At 36.0% G+C, this 17,991-nt stretch overlaps 4 protein-coding genes and 1 long non-coding RNA gene across 10 annotated transcripts in view; 3 read left to right on the top strand and 2 right to left on the bottom strand.

Annotated features, from left to right (window-relative positions):
• LOC104780372 (dnAJ-like protein slr0093) overlaps nt 1-1,111 on the top strand; it is a 1,979-nt gene extending 868 nt beyond the window's left edge. The window contains exons 4-8 of the mRNA XM_010504901.2: nt 32-107; nt 262-335; nt 429-502; nt 599-642; nt 748-1,111. Of these exons, the coding sequence (XP_010503203.1) occupies nt 32-107; nt 262-335; nt 429-502; nt 599-642; nt 748-764 (285 nt within the window). The 3' untranslated portion in view covers nt 765-1,111. The remainder of the gene's footprint in view (nt 1-31; nt 108-261; nt 336-428; nt 503-598; nt 643-747) is intronic.
• Nucleotides 3,322-4,395, top strand: LOC104780471 (putative gamma-glutamylcyclotransferase At3g02910). Its single transcript, XM_010505004.2, has one exon. The coding sequence runs from the start codon at nt 3,471-3,473 to the stop codon at nt 4,032-4,034; it is 564 nt and encodes a 187-aa protein (XP_010503306.1). The 5' UTR covers nt 3,322-3,470; the 3' UTR covers nt 4,035-4,395.
• Nucleotides 4,858-7,750, bottom strand: LOC104780566 (replication protein A 32 kDa subunit B). The gene is made up of 10 exons (XM_010505097.2): nt 7,482-7,750; nt 6,946-7,050; nt 6,730-6,827; nt 6,583-6,624; nt 6,419-6,496; nt 6,142-6,220; nt 5,914-6,033; nt 5,757-5,833; nt 5,324-5,392; nt 4,858-5,216 (listed from the first exon to the last, which is right to left on the bottom strand). Exons 1-10 carry the CDS (start codon nt 7,581-7,583, stop codon nt 5,132-5,134), a joined length of 855 nt encoding a protein of 284 aa, XP_010503399.1. The 5' UTR covers nt 7,584-7,750; the 3' UTR covers nt 4,858-5,131.
• Nucleotides 8,376-13,324, top strand: LOC104780655 (WEB family protein At3g02930, chloroplastic-like). Of its 5 annotated transcripts, none has more exons than XM_010505344.2 (5): nt 8,376-8,475; nt 8,934-8,991; nt 9,640-9,835; nt 9,985-11,880; nt 12,721-13,324. In XM_010505344.2, the coding sequence occupies exons 2-5, from the start codon at nt 8,972-8,974 to the stop codon at nt 13,033-13,035; spliced, it is 2,427 nt and encodes an 808-aa protein (XP_010503646.1). In that variant the 5' UTR covers nt 8,376-8,475; nt 8,934-8,971; the 3' UTR covers nt 13,036-13,324. The 5 variants fall into 5 exon arrangements, with proteins under 5 accessions (XP_010503646.1, XP_010503774.1, XP_010503577.1 ...); XM_010505472.2 differs by having other exon boundaries at nt 9,643-9,835; XM_010505275.1 differs by lacking the exon at nt 8,376-8,475 and adding an exon at nt 8,508-8,819.
• Nucleotides 14,800-16,409, bottom strand: LOC104781047. Of its 2 annotated transcripts, XR_766855.1 has the most exons (4): nt 16,103-16,409; nt 15,646-15,723; nt 15,295-15,559; nt 14,800-15,194 (listed from the first exon to the last, which is right to left on the bottom strand). It is a non-coding gene; the product is annotated as an uncharacterized LOC104781047 (long non-coding RNA). The 2 variants fall into 2 exon arrangements; XR_766851.1 differs by lacking the exon at nt 15,646-15,723 and having other exon boundaries at nt 15,054-15,194; nt 16,103-16,408.

Below are 17,991 nucleotides of genomic sequence, written 5' to 3' on the forward strand. Positions count from 1 at the left end.
AATGTTTATAAGATTCTTAACCCGTATGCAGAAGTGGCATCCTGATAAGCACAATGGTGATACTGTGGCTACTTCGAGATTTCAAGAGATTAATGAAGCTTATAATGGTAAAAGCCTTCTTTGCCTGCACATTTGATTCGATATTGAATATAGATTTGTGTCGATTATAGCCTCTTCAGGTTGGTTAACATGCAGAAGAAGTATTGGTAGTAACCTGATTTCTTCATGTAATTTGCTTATTTTGCTCTCTTATTCCTGCAGTGCTAATGGACCCTGCTTTACGTTTTGAGTATGATTTGACCGGAATTTACGAGATTCACAAATATACTTTACGGGTATGATTATGAACTGTTTACTTTGATCTATCGAATTCGGTTTAGCTGCTTTCGCATTATCAGTGTTTTGACATGTCTTTGATATCAACGCAGGAATATTTGGCTCGATTTAAGGGAATGATACTTACTTGCAATGGACTCGGCATCAGTCACTCCTCATCACCATGGTACCTCCTCTTCAACTCAAAAGGCATTATTTTTCTTGTGTTTGTTTATCCCATCTTCATCCAAACCGAACCAAAACGAAACCTTGAAAATTGCAGGACACAACAATTGGCCGAAGGCAATAACTCAACAGATGAGCAAGGTTTCAATCTGCTTTATTCTGTTTACCTGCTAGTTCCGATTCTCTTCTTCCACGCTTTAACTCCCTATAATGCAATATTTGTCTCACTTATCACCGTGTTAGCAGGATACTGTATAAACTGAAGTAGAAACAGAGCTCTGCAACCTTTGATCCAAAACTCAACAAAGGCATTATTATCTTCTGCCTCACCAGATGGAAGTATAGCAGTGTACACCTTATGGCCGCCCCATTCGACGATATAACAGCTTTTGCAGGATGTTTGTATGTTTATAAATTTAGATGGTACAGTAAAGAAGAAACATTGTCTGGCTGGCTAATGTAAATGTATTATTAGCTTCACACAGATTGTGGGTTTTAAGCCTGCACTGTATTATTATCATTCATGGGTCACACGTAGAGTGAGAGAGATATCAAAGTGAAACAACAATAAAAGCTTCAACCTTGGTTAAGTGTTGTAGGCTTTATAGCTCTGCTTATAACAACAAAATGGATATCTTACATTTGTATTTGGAATTAATAAGTTGTGATATTCGATTTAATTAAAAATAAAAATAAAATTTTTAGTATTTGGTATAACGTTGTCTAATTTCTTGTATGTATATGTATTGGAATTTATTGATTGATAAATTATAAAGGTGTTGATGTCAAAAAAAAAACAAAAACAAAAAAATCATGAAGGTGTCCGAAAGCAACTTTTGTGTTCATCGTCAAGTCGTCCATTGAATGTGCTCAAAAGTTTCGATATGTCATGCTTTTGTTTTGTGCCTTTCTTTATCCACCATTGAATGTGCTTCACACTCTAGTTTTCGTTTCTTTCCATTGTGATTTTACATGAAAAATATTTTATTACGTTAAAGCCAGTTTACAGAATATATTATTAGTCTCGGTAGATTTGTAGATCGTAACCAAACTGTAGATACATACAAAGTTGTAAAATCGAATTTAAACACCCCTCAGGCCCTCACCCCCATTTATATTTTTTATTCTTTATCTATAAAGTAGAAATAAAAAAATGAAAAAGTTGATAGTAAGAAAAACCGCATGATGAATTTACGGCCAGATTCGGATCACTTCACTCAACCACGGCTGCGTCGTGTTAAAAAAAGTTGCAAGAAACAAAGGTGCTTTTGACAAAGTATTTTTTAAAGCTTTTTGAAAAGTACATTTGAAGTTAAAAGAGAATATTGTCAGGTGAGGGTAAAAGAAGAAGTACGGTGCAACTGTACTACAGCCACGGAACAAAAATCCAAAGGAAGAAAACAACACAACTTTATTAGCTGTATGTATCTCTCTGTGTGTTTGTCATTGTCTCTTCAAATCATCTTCTTCTTCTTTCATCTCTTCGTCTTCGATTTGTCAACCAAACCAATCTTTTACGTGCCTTTTTCTTCATTTATATAAAATGTTTAAGGCTTTCTCCTCTATTCTTTAAAAAAAATCAAAAACATTCATAAACTAGACTTCGAAATAAAAGAATAAAATTCAATAAATAGGATTACATTTTTGATTGAGCTATCATCCATTCCACCCCACAAATAAATTATCTGTCTTTTAAAAAAATACGGAAATAAAAAATGAAATGTTGATTGGGGTCTTTAAAAAATAAAATTGTTTTGTTTGTAACTAAATAAAGGTAAAAGAAAAAGAATGGCAACTTGGCTGTAATGTGTGGTGCTGCTACCGTCTGCGTCTACACGTAACCCAAGTACACCAACTTCTCACGCCAATTATTGTTATATTTTTGTTTTTATATGCCCAAAGAAAATAATAATAATAAGTAAAAAGCATAAAGTTATGTAAAATTAAAATGTTATGTACGAAATAACATATACAAATGTCAACCTTATTATATTATATAAATGAATGACGTATATGATACGACGTTTGCTATATTCGTCTATTAAGCCTTTAAGCAAATCAAGTAGAATAGATCAAATATTTGGTTGTTTAAATACAGATCAAAAGTGAACAACATAAAAAAAAAAAAAATTGTAAACCAGATCTACATGTATTTCTCCTGTATTTACCACAAAAGACAAAAAAATATGAACTGCACACAGTTCATATGCATTAATTTTTAAAAATAAAAAAATTATTAAATGGTAACTTAGTGATAAGAAGATTATATTAAATGGTGATGTACTATTTTTCTATACTTCTATTCAAACCCCTGAATATTCCGAGTGGACCTCCCTTAAATATTTATTAACTGATTTTGAAAAAGCAGAATGTACATATATTTACTTGAAAAATTACAACTTGGGTAGTCATTTCTTTTTATTTATTTGACACATAGTAACAACAATTTACAAATTTGATTAGTAAATTTATAATTTATCATTTTATCTTGTCATGCAAAATGAATAAAACATATAAAAAGTTAACTAATGGCTACTAAATTTATGGAATTACTTATAAACTATGATTAACAAGGTAGATATAACATTGTCATTTCAACAACTGGAATACAATCTAAAAACAACATACAACATGATTAATTAATGTTCTAATTGAAAAAGGTTATTAAATTCTCCATTTAAGAAGAAGAAAAAAAACATAAGAAGAAGAATAAAATAATAAGGTGAGGAGATGAAATACAGTACTATAAAAACGCGTCATCGGGTTTAACCCAAAAATTTCCTCACGCCCTAAAAAACAGAGATTCCTATCTCTCTCTCTCTCTCTCTCTCTCTCTCTCTCTCTCTCTCCCTCTTTCTTCTCCGATTCTGATTCTATTTTCTATTTTTGCGTCACCAACCCCACACACATACACACACAAATTCTCCGTTTGATCTCTTCTCTAGGCCTAATCCTTTTTTTGTTCTATCATGGGACTCGAAACAATGACGCCGGCGAAACAGACAACAACAACAACAACGCTTGTGTTCACGTACGGAACTCTGAAGACAGGATTCTCGAACCATGTCCTGATGCAAGATCTGATCCGATCCGGCGACGCTTCTTTCAAAGGTGTTTACAAAACCTTAGACAAATACCCTCTCGTCTGCGGACCTTACCGAGTGCCTTTCCTCCTCAACAAACCTGGATCAGGCCACCACGTGACCGGAGAGCTTTACGCGGTTTCTCCTCGCGGTCTCTCTCGTCTCGACGAGCTCGAAGGGATCAGCCGCGGCCATTACGTCAGGCACCCGATCCGTCTCTCCGCGGCAGAGGAAGATGAGGGAGGAGATCTGGAAACAGAGCCATCTTTGGTGGAGGCGTATTACGCGCACAAGAGCTACGAGGAGGAGCTGTGGAGGAGGAACCGTGGGAGATCGTTCGGCGCGTATACGGAGAACGAAGCGCGTGGGTACGTGAAACGTAAAGACAGGCCTCAGCATCTTAGCTTCTTGGATCATATTCGTATTTTCGTATCTTCTCCATCTGATTGATTTCTCTATTTCTTCCCTCTCTCTCTTTTGCTTGTTTGTTTTTTTTTTCTTTCTCGGGAAAAAGGAAAAAAAAAAAAAAAACACAAAACACAACTAGTTTTACATACTTTGTAAGGGTCCCACCAGTCCGTCCGTCGTATCCGTACAACCGGTTTGTTGTTATCTTAGAGAGAGGGAGAGAGAGAGATATAGAGGTGATCGTTGGATGTAAAACATACGATTTCATCTTTGAAAATAAATGTAGGTTGTCAATAGAGTTCTTCTTGTATCCAAGATCTCTAATCTGTGTATCTGAGTTTTACAGATTATTCCAGTTTGTTCGGTAGCAAAAGTAAATCGAAATAAATTACGATGTTCTATATGGATAACAATCTTTAGTGATGCTACAAAGTACAAACAAATGATTATAGATCGGTATTCAAACTAATCAATCACTAAACGTAGTCAGGGATACAAAGCCTACAAATAATTAGCATTTGTATCTTTCTAACTTAACTTGAGTGTTGTTTGTGTAAACGTCTCAAGGAGATTCAGGACGCTACGGAATTGTAGTACCTCAATTATTAGCCTTGTTTTGTTTTTTAGTTCGACTATTTGCATTTTCATATTTATATAATGCAAACATTTCACATCGACAAGAAACAACCTGCCATTGTCATGTCACTAGATTCGGCAGAAAACGAAAGCATAACTTTTTTTTTTGGTTAAAAATGTTTTTAATCAGAAATTTAAGCTAAGTAGTCCTTTTAAACCTTTGCCAACTCCAATGGACAAGTAGCAAGTTCGAGACTCTAGGGTCAAGTTGCTAACTTGATATATAATTAACCCCCCAATGCTTCCTAATAATCTTTGTTTTTTTATATCCATAGTCTTTCATTAAAAGGTGTACGAGGTGTACAGTGCTTAGATTCATTGTAAAAAAAAAAAAGTGAATAAAAAGATTCTGGTACGACTACTAAAAATCAACGGCCCAGCCCAAAATTTAGATCGGATCGGGAGTCTTGAAGAGCTACACATTGTTCTACTTAAAGGGCCTATACAAGGGGCTTTTGAACTTGCGAGGACGATTGATATGAGACGACATAAAACGATTTTCATCACGCGTTTAAGGTTGATTTGAAGCATGTATCGTCCACAGTCGAGTAAACGCAGCCATCGCTGGAGAGCTGTTCTATCGCTTGCCTGCCACAGAGACAAACTAGTTCTTGTCGAGAAATTTTTTTCGTTGATATTGTACCTTTATCTAGTAGAGATCGAGACATGAGGGAGATAGAGATAGAAAGATATACCTGACTTGAAGCGGCGGAATCCTGAGGTCACGCGCAATTATATCACAATGAACTCCAGCTTCAGATACACTGATGTAGATTCAACATATATAAAAAAAAAACCAAATATCACACTAACGTTAGCTTTTTCGATGAGCGAAAGAGAGGTATGATCCAATGAAAGAAGTTGAGTCTCATATGGCAATACAATTATCACTAACACGAGAACATCATCTTCTGCAATATCACAATTTCAAAAACCAGCAACAAGGCTTATTCTATACTTACTTGTGCTAGTTGAATGAGCTTTTCTTACAAATTAACAAAATTTGGCTCATAAAGACTTTAGAGGTTAATTTGCGTATTTTCTGAACTGAGGTATGATCATGAGTACTCGAAGCTGTACGAATGGTATATATGACAATTTAATTGGGGTCATAGTAGATGAACTTACAGGTGCATAGGTTGATTTAGGTAATTCATGACCGTCTGCTTTACCCCATGCATTGGATCATTGATTTGGTTCGAGAACTGGAAAAGATTCTTCAGTAACTTAAGATGACCACAAAAGAGCTGTAAAATTTGAATTATACATTGGATCTGTCTAATACCTGATTAGATGGACCGGTTTGGTATGGCTTTGCAGAGGTTGGCATTGTTGAATATGGCATTTGGGGCCTAGGAGTAGCAGTAGCCTGAGTAGTAGAGCCACCATGAGCAACAGAACCACCCTGACATGAGAATTGAGAAGTGTAAAGATGAAGGATAGGCTTAAAATAGCGGTGAAGTTTGAAGATGTGGGACAAAGCTTAAAATAGCGGTGAATGATTGGCTAATACCCGTAACTTGGTGTTGTACATGTGGACATACATACACTCGGTAAAGTGGTGTACAATTTCATTAAAGTCAGTGACAGGCCTGAAAGCATATTATTAGACTCAAGTAAATATCTTTATGCAGCAAATTCATTTAATCTGGACAAAGCAAAATAGAATATGTAACATTTTGAGCCACTGAGATCAAAGAGATAATTCAAATCTAGAAAGCCTAATAGGAAATGATTCGCTGACCAAGTATATCACAGACTGACTGAGAAAGTATGTCAGGAAGACAAACCTGATTGAGAAAACATTCACAGATCGCTTCCCTTGAAAACTTTTCACGTGTCCATGTAAGCGAACATACATCCCCAGCCTGTAACAGATGTGGAAATTTCAAATTTGTATAATAGTTATACTATACCAAATTAAATAGTCAACAAATGTTCAGAAGAAACATACTTGACTGCTTCCATTTCTTCAGTTTCTTGACGTTCCTGACACCTGCAGATACAGTTGTCCACAATGAATTAGCAAGAGATACAATGGAGCTCTTATGATAGCATTATCATATTGAGGTTCTATTAGCATTAGTATACAAGAACTTGCCATCTGACACAATCAACCCAGCCTGTACCATCATCAACAACAAAATCGACCTGGGTGATTCTGTTCTCCATTCTAGAAATTCGTCCAACAATTGCAACCTATACAAAGATAACACACCAAAGATCAAATGCTTGACTCAGAAGAGTTACCGTGTTAATAAACATACATATCAGCAAATAAGTTAAACCGCAGAGGAATAAAGAAAAAAGAGCTTACAGTGTTAATATCAACACCATCTACAGAGAAATTTGAGTCACCATTGGTTGATGCGCTACTCAATTGCTTCAGTGTCAGGGGAAGCAAGGTACGTACATCACGGTTCTGCAAAAACAGTAGTGAAAAGTCATACATTGATGAATTGCTAAAGTAAAAATGCTGCACAGCATATGATGTCTATAACACCAGATTCACTACTCGAGACAAACATAATCTGTATTGACACGCATAGTAGATCTATGATAAGATGCAAAAAATCACGAAATCAACATCATTCCCAGAGTCAGCAATTTGTTCCTCGATACTTAATCCTAGAAAGAAAGAAAAAAACTCGAGTGGAACTATCATGATTTGATTCTGCTGATGTTCCCGAGAAACGACTAAGAAACCTGAGAGAATCAGATACTAAAGAAAAACAAGCACAGAGGAACGCAAAGCAACGATTTGATAGACTTGGATTGAACAAAAGGCGGAAAGGATTGATCGAATTCGTCAGATTGAGAAGACAATCAGAGAGAGAAAGAGGGGAAACAAACCTTGAGGGACGAAGAGGAGTCATTCGCTTGCGTAGTCGCCTGAGAAGGCATGAAACCGCCGCCGGCGAAAGCGGCGTTGCCGTCAAACTCGCCTCCGTACATGTTTTTCAACTCGTTTGTTGTAGTCGATTCGAAACCCTAGCGGAACGCTCGTCGCCTCGCTTCAACGGAAGTGTGATTTTAATTCGATCTTCACCGCTTTCTGGAAACTTCACTCGGAGAGTTTATAATAATAATAATAATCTTTTACTCATTAGTAAATTTTGGTATCTTCTAATAATAATATCTACAAATTACAAAGAAATATAATAACTAATGTAAAAAAAATATGTATAGACTTCCCGCCAAAACTGTCTCTCATTTTCCCGCGACCACATTTTGAAGTTTCCAAGTCTTTTTTTTTCTTTTCGAAAAGCATAATCCGAAATAATCATTGTTTTTTTTGTCTATAATAAAACAGGTAATTAAAATGGCAGGAGCCAGGTCAGCACTTCTTTATAATTATAGAGGCACGTGGAGTTTTTTTTAGACTTCAGTCCTCCTTGCGGTTAATTAATGGACCTAAAGACATAATGGCCCACTGGGCTCAATAACATTTTTTGTCGATTGGGTAGCTATAGCTAATAAGAAGATGCAACAAGACATTGATGAAAAGATTTTTTTGGGAAGGTAAAAAAATTTGGTTGACTGCGATTGTAAAGAAAAAAAAAGTTTAGTTATCAATCAAATATATTTTGAAAAAATTTGATTCGAGTATATCATTATGATTACAGTTGCGAAGAAATTGGTTCTGTTTTCATCATGATCTTTTTGACATATTTTATTATGAGCCATCACCACAAAATTTCTATTGTCGCAGTGCTAAAAAAAACTTTGGGTTATGATTGGGTGTCAGAAACAAAACAAATCATCTTAAAGGAACGATATTTTTTGGCTAATAATAAGTCTTTACAATTCCCCCCCTATTTATGATGATGATAAATTGATAATTCAGGTAATATTCTTCTACTACTAGATGTAGTATATTTGGTTTTTATACGATAGTCGATAGATAGCTTAGTCGTTATTGTTTGCGTTGATCACGTAGGATCTAGAAAACGAATCGGATTATTTTGTTGTTTATACTATTAATTATATTTGCTTTTTTTTTTATCGCTTTTTTTTTTTGGGGAGGAGTGTGGCCACTCTTGAGAGACCTCGCCAACTTTCTATAATTCAATTTACGTTAGCTAGTGTTAGTTCATCTGAGATGATCCACATCATTGTCTCTCTTACTCTTCTTCATCTCTACGCAAAAAATGGAAACCCAGTTTGAACAAATTTGAATTTTTTTTGGAGGTTCTAAACAAGATTCAGTCAATTTTACTAGTGTTTTTTTGTCTCCAATTCTCTCATAGTTCCTTCATCCGCCTCGCTGTAATTTACATCTCATTTGCGTTATTGATCCCGCAGCAACAAGCCCAGCGATAACGGAGATTGTGTCTGTGACTATGGCTTCTTCTAAGATTAAGTAAGCGTTCTTCTTATTCCTAAGTTTCAATAATCCCGTCGGTGGAATATTCCGTCGATTAGGATTCCGATCTGATTTTTATTTTCCTTGTTCGTTGGTTTTGGGGTTAGATCTGATTTCTATATATATATATATATATATAGGTATGGGTTTAGGGTTTAAATCTCCTGATTTTTAGGGGATATATAAGTACTTAGTATTATTCTGTAGCACATGACATGATCGATCAATATTATTTATTCGTCTGATCATCCTCTCTACTTCTTTTAAATCATATTATTTAATACAATGGGAATGTCGTGTTCTTATTAACTGTTGTCTTTTTCTTGAGTTCTTTATGTCTTCTTCTGTTAAGTTCTTGTTTCAATCCAGGTGATGCATATGTCTTTTAGATGCAACACATTGATGAATTTGATGATGCCTTGTGTAGTTAAAAGCAAATATGTCTCTGACTGTGACTGTTTGTAGAAGTTCAGATTAGAGAATCGCCGACTCTCGAAATTGTTATACGTGTTGATTTTGATGGACTTATCAATGTTATCTTTGTTCCTCCTGGGAATTTTTTTTCATGTAAATCAATTTCTCACGTGTCTCCTTTTTGCTTTTGTTTGATGAGACTTTGTTGATGTTGTTTTTGTTTTTGTGAAGCAGGACTGGTTTATCTGAAACTCCTTTGGGAAAATCATCTCTGCGAGTAGGTAAACTGACTCGGTTGGTGACTAAATCTGAATCTAACTCTCCTTCCCCTACTCAACAGTCACGGCTTTCCCTCGAGCGCTCTTCTTCTAACTCAAAACCTTCTTCTACTGATAAGAGGTCGCCCAAAGTTCTAACCCCACCAGAAGTAAGCATCCCAATACTTGTATCTTTTTCGATATCTTATATTACTCGAGGAAGCTCTTTTTTTTGTTGTTGTTAAGTTGTGTTTGTGTTGCCACGCTACGCTGCAACTGTTGATGATATTTCTTGTTGTTGTCTATTGATTGTTTGCAGAAAACTCAAACACGGGCTGTGAAAGGATCAGAATCATCACAACCTCGTTCAGTTCAAATCAAGGAAGATTTGAGGAAAGCTAATGAGCTGATAGCATCGCTCGAGAATGAAAAAGCTAAAGCACTTGTTGAACTTAAAGAAGCGCGGGAAGAGGCTGAAAAGGCGTCCGGGAAACTAGATGAGGCTTTAAAAACTCAGAAAATGGCCCAAGAGAAGTCTGAAATTGAGAAATTTGAGGCTGTTGAGGCGGGTATAGAGGCGGTTCAGAGAAAAGAAGAAGAATGGAAGAAAGAACTCGAAAACGTCAAGAACCAACATGCTTCGGATTCAGCTGCTCTTCTTTTGGTAACCCAGGAGTTGGAGAAGGCCAATCAAGAATTGGCTGCTGCTAAAGATGCCAAGATTAAGGTTTTGAGTCAAGCAGATGATGCTAGTAAGTTGGCTGCAATTCATGCAGAGAAAGTGGAAATCTTGTCGTCAGAGTTGATAAGGTTGAAGGCTTTGCTTGATTCAACTCGAGAGAAGGAAACCATATCCAAGAATGAGATTGCTTCAAAACTAGGAGCGGAAATAGTGGTTCTAGAAAGAGAGCTTGAGAAAGCGAGAAGTTTTGAAGCAAAGGTCGAGGAACTTGAGATGATTATTGAGCAGCTTAATGTTGATTTAGAAGCTGCTAAGATAGCAGAAACTTATGCGCACGGCTCTGCTGATGAGTGGCAAAACAAAGCGAAAGAATTGGAGAAACGGTTGGAAGAAGCTAACATGCTGGAGAGATCTGCCTCGGTATCTCTGGGATCTGTGACAAAGCAGCTGGAAGGAAGCAATAGTAGATTGCACGATATGGAATTTGAGATTACTGATCTTAAAAAGAAAATTGAGTTATTGGAGATGACTGCTGCTAGAAAAAATGTTGATCTTGAGAAATCTGAACGGCAGCTAGGTATTGCAAAAGAAGAATTATCTAAGATTGAGAAAGAAGCAGAGAAACTGAAGAATGAGCTTGAAACTCTGAATGAAGAGAAAAATCAAGCTTTAAAGAAGGAGCAAGATGCTACTTCAAGTGTTCAAAGGCTCTTGGAAGAGAAAAACAAGATCTTGTCAGAACTGGAGAGCTCAAAGGAGGAAGAGGAGAAGAGTAAGAAAGCAATGGAGAGTTTAGCTTCAGCATTGCACGAAGTGTCGAGTGAATCACGTGAGTTGAAAGAGAAATTGTTGAGTCAGGGTGATCAGGATTATGAAACACAGATAGAAGATCTGAAGTTGGTCATTAAAGCAACGAACAAGAAGTATGAGAATATGCTTGACGAGGCGAGACATGAGATCGATGTTCTTGTCAATGCGGTAGAACAAACCAAGAAACAGTTTGAGAGCGCAATGGTAGACTGGGAGATGAGAGAAGCCGGTTTGGTGAATCACGTGAAGGAATTTGATGAAGAAGTTTCGTCAATGGGGAAAGAAATGAATAGGTTGGGTAATTTGGTTAAAAGGACTAAGGAAGAAGCTGATGCAGCATGGGAAAAAGAATCTCAAATGAGAGATAGTCTTAAAGAAGTGGAAGATGAGGTGATTTATCTTCAGGAAACTCTCAGGGAAGCGAAAGGTGAAACCTTGAAACTAAAGGGGAAAATGTTGGATAAAGAAACTGAGTTTCAAAGCATTGTTCATGAGAACGATGAACTCAGAGGGAAACATGATGATTCTCTGAAGAAGATCAAGGAGTTATCTAAGTTACTCGAGGAAGCATTGGCTAAGAAATATACAGAAGAGAACAGTGAGCTCAGTGAGAGTGAAAAAGACTATGATTTGCTTCCAAAGGTGGTTGAGTTTTCTGAGGAGAATGGTCATAGAAGTGCAGAAGAGAAGTCTTCTAAAGTAAAAACCCTCGATGGCATGAACATGAAACTTGAGGNGCTCTTGGAAGAGAAAAACAAGATCTTGTCTGAACTGGAGAGCTCAAAGGAGGAAGAGGAGAAGAGTAAGAAAGCAATGGAGAGTTTAGCTTCAGCATTGCACGAAGTGTCGAGTGAATCACGCGAGTTGAAAGAAAAATTGTTGAGTCAAGGCGATCAGGATTATGAAACACAGATAGAAGATTTGAAGTTGGTCATTAAGGCAACGAACAAGAAGTATGAGAATATGCTTGACGAAGCGAGACATGAGATCGATGTTCTTGTCAATGCGGTAGAACAAACCAAGAAACAGTTTGAGAGCGCAATGGTAGACTGGGAAATGAGAGAAGCCGGTTTGGTGAATCACGTGAAGGAATTTGATGAAGAAGTTTCATCAATGGGGAAAGAAATGAATAGGCTGGGTAATTTGGTTAAAAGGACAAAGGAAGAAGCTGATGCAGCATGGGAAAAAGAATCTCAAATGAGAGATAGTCTTAAAGAAGTGGAAGATGAGGTGATTTATCTTCAGGAAACTCTCAGGGAAGCGAAAGGTGAAACCTTGAAACTAAAGGGGAAAATGTTGGATAAAGAAACTGAGTTTCAAAGCATTGTTCATGAGAACGATGAACTCAGAGGGAAACATGATGATTCTCTGAAAAAGATCAAGGAGTTATCTAAGTTACTCGAGGAAGCATTGGCTAAGAAATATACAGAAGAGAACAGTGAGCTCAGTGAGAGTGAAAAAGACTATGATTTGCTTCCAAAGGTGGTTGAGTTTTCTGAGGAGAATGGTCATAGAAGTGCAGAAGAGAAGTCTTCTAAAGTAAAAACCCTCGATGGCATGAACATGAAACTTGAGGAGGACGCTGAGAAAAAGGAAAAGAAAGAACATTCACCAGATGATGCGACAGTTGAAGAAATGTGGGAAAGCTGTCAGATTGAGAAGAAAGAAGGATTCCACAAGGAAAAACCAGAACAAGAATCTGCAAAATATGAAGAGGAAGACTCGAACATGATAGACCAAAGCGAGAAAAACTCACCTGTAAATGGATTAACTGGAGAAGATGAGCTGGTGAAGGAGAAAGACAAGAAAAAGAAGAAGACATTGTTTGGTAAAGTTGGAAATCTTCTTAAGAAGAAAGGACCCATGAACCAGAAATAAATGAAAGCCTCTCTTGAATTCTACTCCACTTTTTGAGGTATTGCAAATTCTAGCTTTTACATCTCTCAACACACATCTCTCTGCACCATTTTGATTTCTTCATTAGCGTTCTTATTTTTATTTTATGGCTTCTGCCTTCTGGAATAGGATTGTTTTAAGTTGTTGGTTTATGATTCTTTTCTTCTTTCGATTTTTTTGGCTTTCACTGTTATTATTTGTTCTTTTGTCAAACAAACCCAGAAACAAAATCTCTATTATATATATCCAGGGATTGATTCCTTTTTTGCAACCTTCTAATATCATCCACATAGTATGTATATTCCTATTGAAGGAGACTATCGAATCCAAAAATAATAATTCGAGGATAGAAGTTGGCCTAGCTAGGACAAGCTTATAGGGGACTATGAGGAGGTTTGGAAAGAGGTTAGTAATTGTGTTTACTTTATCCATTGAAATAATATGGTTGGGTTTGTATAAGGACGATTTCTCCAACGGATTTGAAATATTTCCGGCTAAACTAGGTTTGAGTCTAATTATAATATAAATCTCCGGCGAGAGAATAGAGTGGGGGAAGGTGTGAGGTTTTGTGAGAGCATATCTTTCTTACATTCTGACTCAGTTTTTACTTTTAAACTTAAATGAGCAATCCTAGTTACTTCACTAATCTATAATAACAGTGAAAGCCAAAAAAAACCCACCTAGTTACTATAGATCACTGTTTGCCAAAAAACAAGATCCTAGTTAAAAAAAAAAAAAAAAAAAAAAAGCAATCCTAGTTACTTCACTAATCTATAAAAAGTCCCACATCGCTAAGAAATGACTACAGGAGCAGAAGTATAAATAAAGTTGCGGATGGTTTGGACAAATCACTTACCTGGACGGGGTCAACTCGTGATCAAGAAGACGAGTGGCCTAGGCTAGTGACCTCCATTGCATATTACGGATGGGTGCTTAAGGTCTTCCCAAGAGGAAGAGCCTACGTTATTATTTGTGGCAGGCGGTTTGTGTTTGCGCAGCACCTATCATTTTTAGCAGTCTTTAACTTTTATAGGTCCGTTCTACAGTTAGATATTGTAATTTGTGCACAATTTAGTTTCCTGAAATTTATAATTATTTCAGTACAATAATCCCACATCGGAAATAGATACCAAGTCAAGTTTGCGATGACGTATGTTTGTTGCATCGGTATCCCACATCGAAGTAGATATTGTGGAATCATGATAAATGGGTCATTTCGTAAACAAATAACCCTTACAAAACAATCAAGCCCAGCCCGATAGAATGAAACGACTTCGTTTCAATAAACAGGAAGGAGACTATCGCATCCAAAAATAATATGTATATATTCCTATTGAAGGAGACTATCGCATCCAAAAATAATAATTCGAGGATAGAAGTTGGCCTAGCTAGGACAAGCTTATAGGACCTTTGAAGGGGTTTGGAAAGAGTTTAGTATAATTGTGTTTTCTTTATCCATTGAAATAATATGGTTGGGTTTGTATAAGGACGATTTCTCCAACGGATTTGAAAGATTTCCGGCTAAAATTTGTTTGAGTCTAATTATAATATAAATCTCCGGCGAGAGAATAGAGTGAGGGAAGGTGTGAGGGAGATAATTACGTGAAGTTTTGTGAGAGCATATCTTTTCTTACATTGTGACGCAGTTTTTACCTTTTAACTTAAATGAGCATCCTAGTTAGGGCATTTTCATTGGGAGATCATTATTTTAAGGCTCTTATATTTTTTTAGAATTAAAAAGTGTACTTTTACAAAATAAGAACTTTTTGTTTGTTTTTATTTTGGAAAATAAATTTAATCAAATTGTTGGCAACGGGTATTTACATAGATTAAGTAAATGCAAAGAATATGAACCAAAAGGTTCCGAATCAATTGCAGTCAATTCTAGTGGTGATGCTTCAGTAATAATTTGTGATGCATTTGTTGCATCTGCACGTCGTATATCAAGTTTTGGTCTTTTACGGCTAGCCTGGACATCCGAGTTACACATGCCTGAACAATACACAATCAGCCTCTTGTGAAGCCATTTCCTCATTCAGCAATTCAATACTCTCTACATTCACTGCATTGTTACATTTTTGTACCCACAAAAAAAATGAGTTCTCAAGCCAAACCGGATCCATGTATTGTTGCAAAATCATCTGAACAACCATTACACAAAGCCGAGAACATGATTACAGAAGAATCAAACAAAAAAATACTCTAGACTTTAACATCAAAGAGAGAGAGAGAGAAGCATACACTATGAAGCTTCACAAGCATTATCCCAAGATCATGATAACTTGTACTTCTAGTAGCTCCCATTGCAAATTCTTTCCAGATTATTATGTCTCTAGCTGCTTCAGCTACAACCTGCAACATCAAATATGTTGGACTATTCCATTGAAGACAGATGCGCGAACCACAACTCCAAACATCATTTGATTCCAGCCGGTTTCCCTCTCAACGTCGACAATGGCCAATCCGCTTTGGCACATCTGATTCAAGCCTGCCATTTCCCTCTCCACTACAACACCAAAGCATTAACCATATGAAAAAAAAAATTCACAAGATTCCAAGTTCTGAGAGCTGTAAATGCAGTATCATTAGTACCTTCACCCACAAAGCAATAGGTTCTGCAATAAGATATTTCACTTCTTTAAACCTAGGATTTGATAATATCACACAATTCTGCAATAATAACGGAGAACAAACCAAATATAATAATAATCAAACACATAACTCAATATCAATTGCTTTCCTAATCAAATTTAACCATAAGAAAATTTCTAATAAGGCAAGAAATTTTCAGACATACCAAGGTCAATTATTACGTAAACATTGTTGTACTACTGATCACAATTGTTAATCCTAACAATTCAGATCTTACGAAATAAACTAAAACCCTGAATTCTACAAGAATTGATAAAAACCCAATATGGGATTAATAGAGATATGTATATAAAAAAAAAATGGTGGTCCATAGATGGGATCAAGTACCAATTCGAAGATCAATAACATCATGACCTATCAACAATAAACCAGGTGTGTGGTGAGAGGGTGAAATTACCATGAGATAAAGATTGGTTAATCAAATACTCCAATAGCAGTGAAGGTAAAGCTTCGATTTGATTGAGAAGACTCTCAACGGTTTTATATCCACAAATCTCGTCGATTGATCAGTAGCTCTGATTTGTTGTTCTGATTGCTTAATCAACAGAACCGACTGAAGATTGTTTAATCACAAGCTTCGATTGGAGATTGGTTAATCAACAGAAGCAAAAAAATGAGAATTTTGCGATTGAAGCAAAAAAAGAATCTCTTCGCTTCCAGAGAATCGCGAAAGAGAAGGAGAGAAGAAAGAGAAAGGAAGGAAAGAAAAAAAGAATTATTTTTATATCAAAAATTAAACCAATCACATACAGACACATACTCAACAAGAGTCGATGTTAAAAACCTCTTAAATAAGAGGCAACTCTTGTTTGTTTTATCAATTTTGATTTATTTTTTGTCCCAAATAAAATAAGAGTCTCTGTTAAATACACCAATGGACTTGCTCTTACTTCATTAATCTATAAAAAGTTCCATATCGCTCAGACCAAAAGAAATGACTAGGGGAGCAGGAGTATAAATAGAGAAGCGAATGCATCGAGCTAATCACTTACCTGGACAAGGTCAACTCGTGATCAAAAAGACGAGTGGCCTAGGCTAGTGACCTCCATTACACATTACGGAGGGGTGCTTAGCTTAAGGTCTTCCCAACAGGAAAAGTCTACGTCATTATTTGTGGCAGTGGGTTTGCGTTCGCACAACCCCTACCACATTTATCAGTCGTAACTTTTATAGATTCTACAATTAGAAGATGTAATTTGTACACAATCTAGTTTCCTGAGATTACATCCTATAAAAGTTTATCAGTACAATAGTCCCACATCGGAAATAGATACCAAGTCAAGTTTGCGATGAGTGATGACGTATTTTTGTTGCATCGGTATCCCACATCGGTACATTTTATAGTCTATTGTGGAATCATTCGCAAGAATAAATGCCTAAATGGGGTCATTTCGTAGACAACCAGCCCTAACAAAACAATCAAGCCCAGCCCGATAGACTGAAACGACTTCGATTCCTTGGTTTCAATATTATTGCAAAACTAAAAGAACCATGCTTAAAAAGAAAGAAAAAAGAACCACGCTTAATTACAATAAACTGGTGGCTAGGTTCTTCTATATTTACTCCCTACATTTTGACCGTGTAGAACTTAGAACTTAATTTACCAAGAGCTTTTACCTATTTTTGGTTCTCTTAAATCTGGTAGGTATCTTGCAATGAAGTTTTTTCACGTTAAGTAACTGTAGGATAAAGAGTTTTAACCGGACAGAACTCAGCTAACAAGTTTCCCACGGTTAACAGAAAGTTTAAAAGAACTTTTTATATGGTTCTAATCCTATGATGAAGTCAAAGTTGAGCTTAATACATTACATGAAATGATGAAAATCAGTTGTGTTTCATAATCTTTGACTTTTAAACGGATAACAACGTTGAAAAAGGTAAAATCGTTTCTTAAAAATAGACAAATCTCTAATTTAACGAAACCTTTGATTACTACCAAAAGTACACGTAGAAGGTAAAAGAGATATAATTGTTCATCTGTTCCATTCATCTTTAATTTACCTACGTACGTGATAAACGTTTAATTTACACACCTATATGGGATCCTTTTTTTTTTTTGTATCAACGATAAAATTGGACCAAATTATAATTTATGTTGCGTAACTTAATCAAATATATATATATATATATATATATATATGAGTATACGGTTCGATATTGTATATATATATATATACACAATATAATTGCTTGTATTGTTTAGTGTGTGTACATATTTATATATTAATATTTTGCGTTATATAAATAATTATATTGAACGAAATACGATATAAAACAAAAACAAAA

The sequence above is a fragment of the Camelina sativa genome, chromosome 1 (genome assembly GCF_000633955.1).
Source record: "Camelina sativa cultivar DH55 chromosome 1, Cs, whole genome shotgun sequence".
Taxonomy (NCBI): Eukaryota; Viridiplantae; Streptophyta; class Magnoliopsida; order Brassicales; family Brassicaceae; genus Camelina; species Camelina sativa.

Coding starts and splice junctions, on each gene's coding strand:
- LOC104780655 (XM_010505344.2), top strand. CDS start 8,972: ATGGCTTCTTCTAAGATTAA. Junction 9,836..9,984: donor AAGTTCTAACCCCACCAGAA/GTAAGCATCCCA, acceptor GATTGTTTGCAG/AAAACTCAAACACGGGCTGT. Junction 11,881..12,720: donor AAACCCTCGATGGCATGAAC/ATGAAACTTGAG, acceptor GATGGCATGAAC/ATGAAACTTGAGGAGGACGC.
- LOC104780566 (XM_010505097.2), bottom strand. CDS start 7,583: ATGTACGGAGGCGAGTTTGACGGCAACGCCGCTTTCGCCGGCGGCGGT. Junction 6,034..6,141: donor TGTACAACACCAAGTTACGG/GTATTAGCCAAT, acceptor TTCTCATGTCAG/GGTGGTTCTGTTGCTCATGG. Junction 5,217..5,323: donor ATTCCGCCGCTTCAAGTCAG/GTATATCTTTCT, acceptor TCTCTGTGGCAG/GCAAGCGATAGAACAGCTCT.
- LOC104780471 (XM_010505004.2), top strand. CDS start 3,471: ATGGGACTCGAAACAATGACGCCGGCGAAACAGACAACAACAACAACA.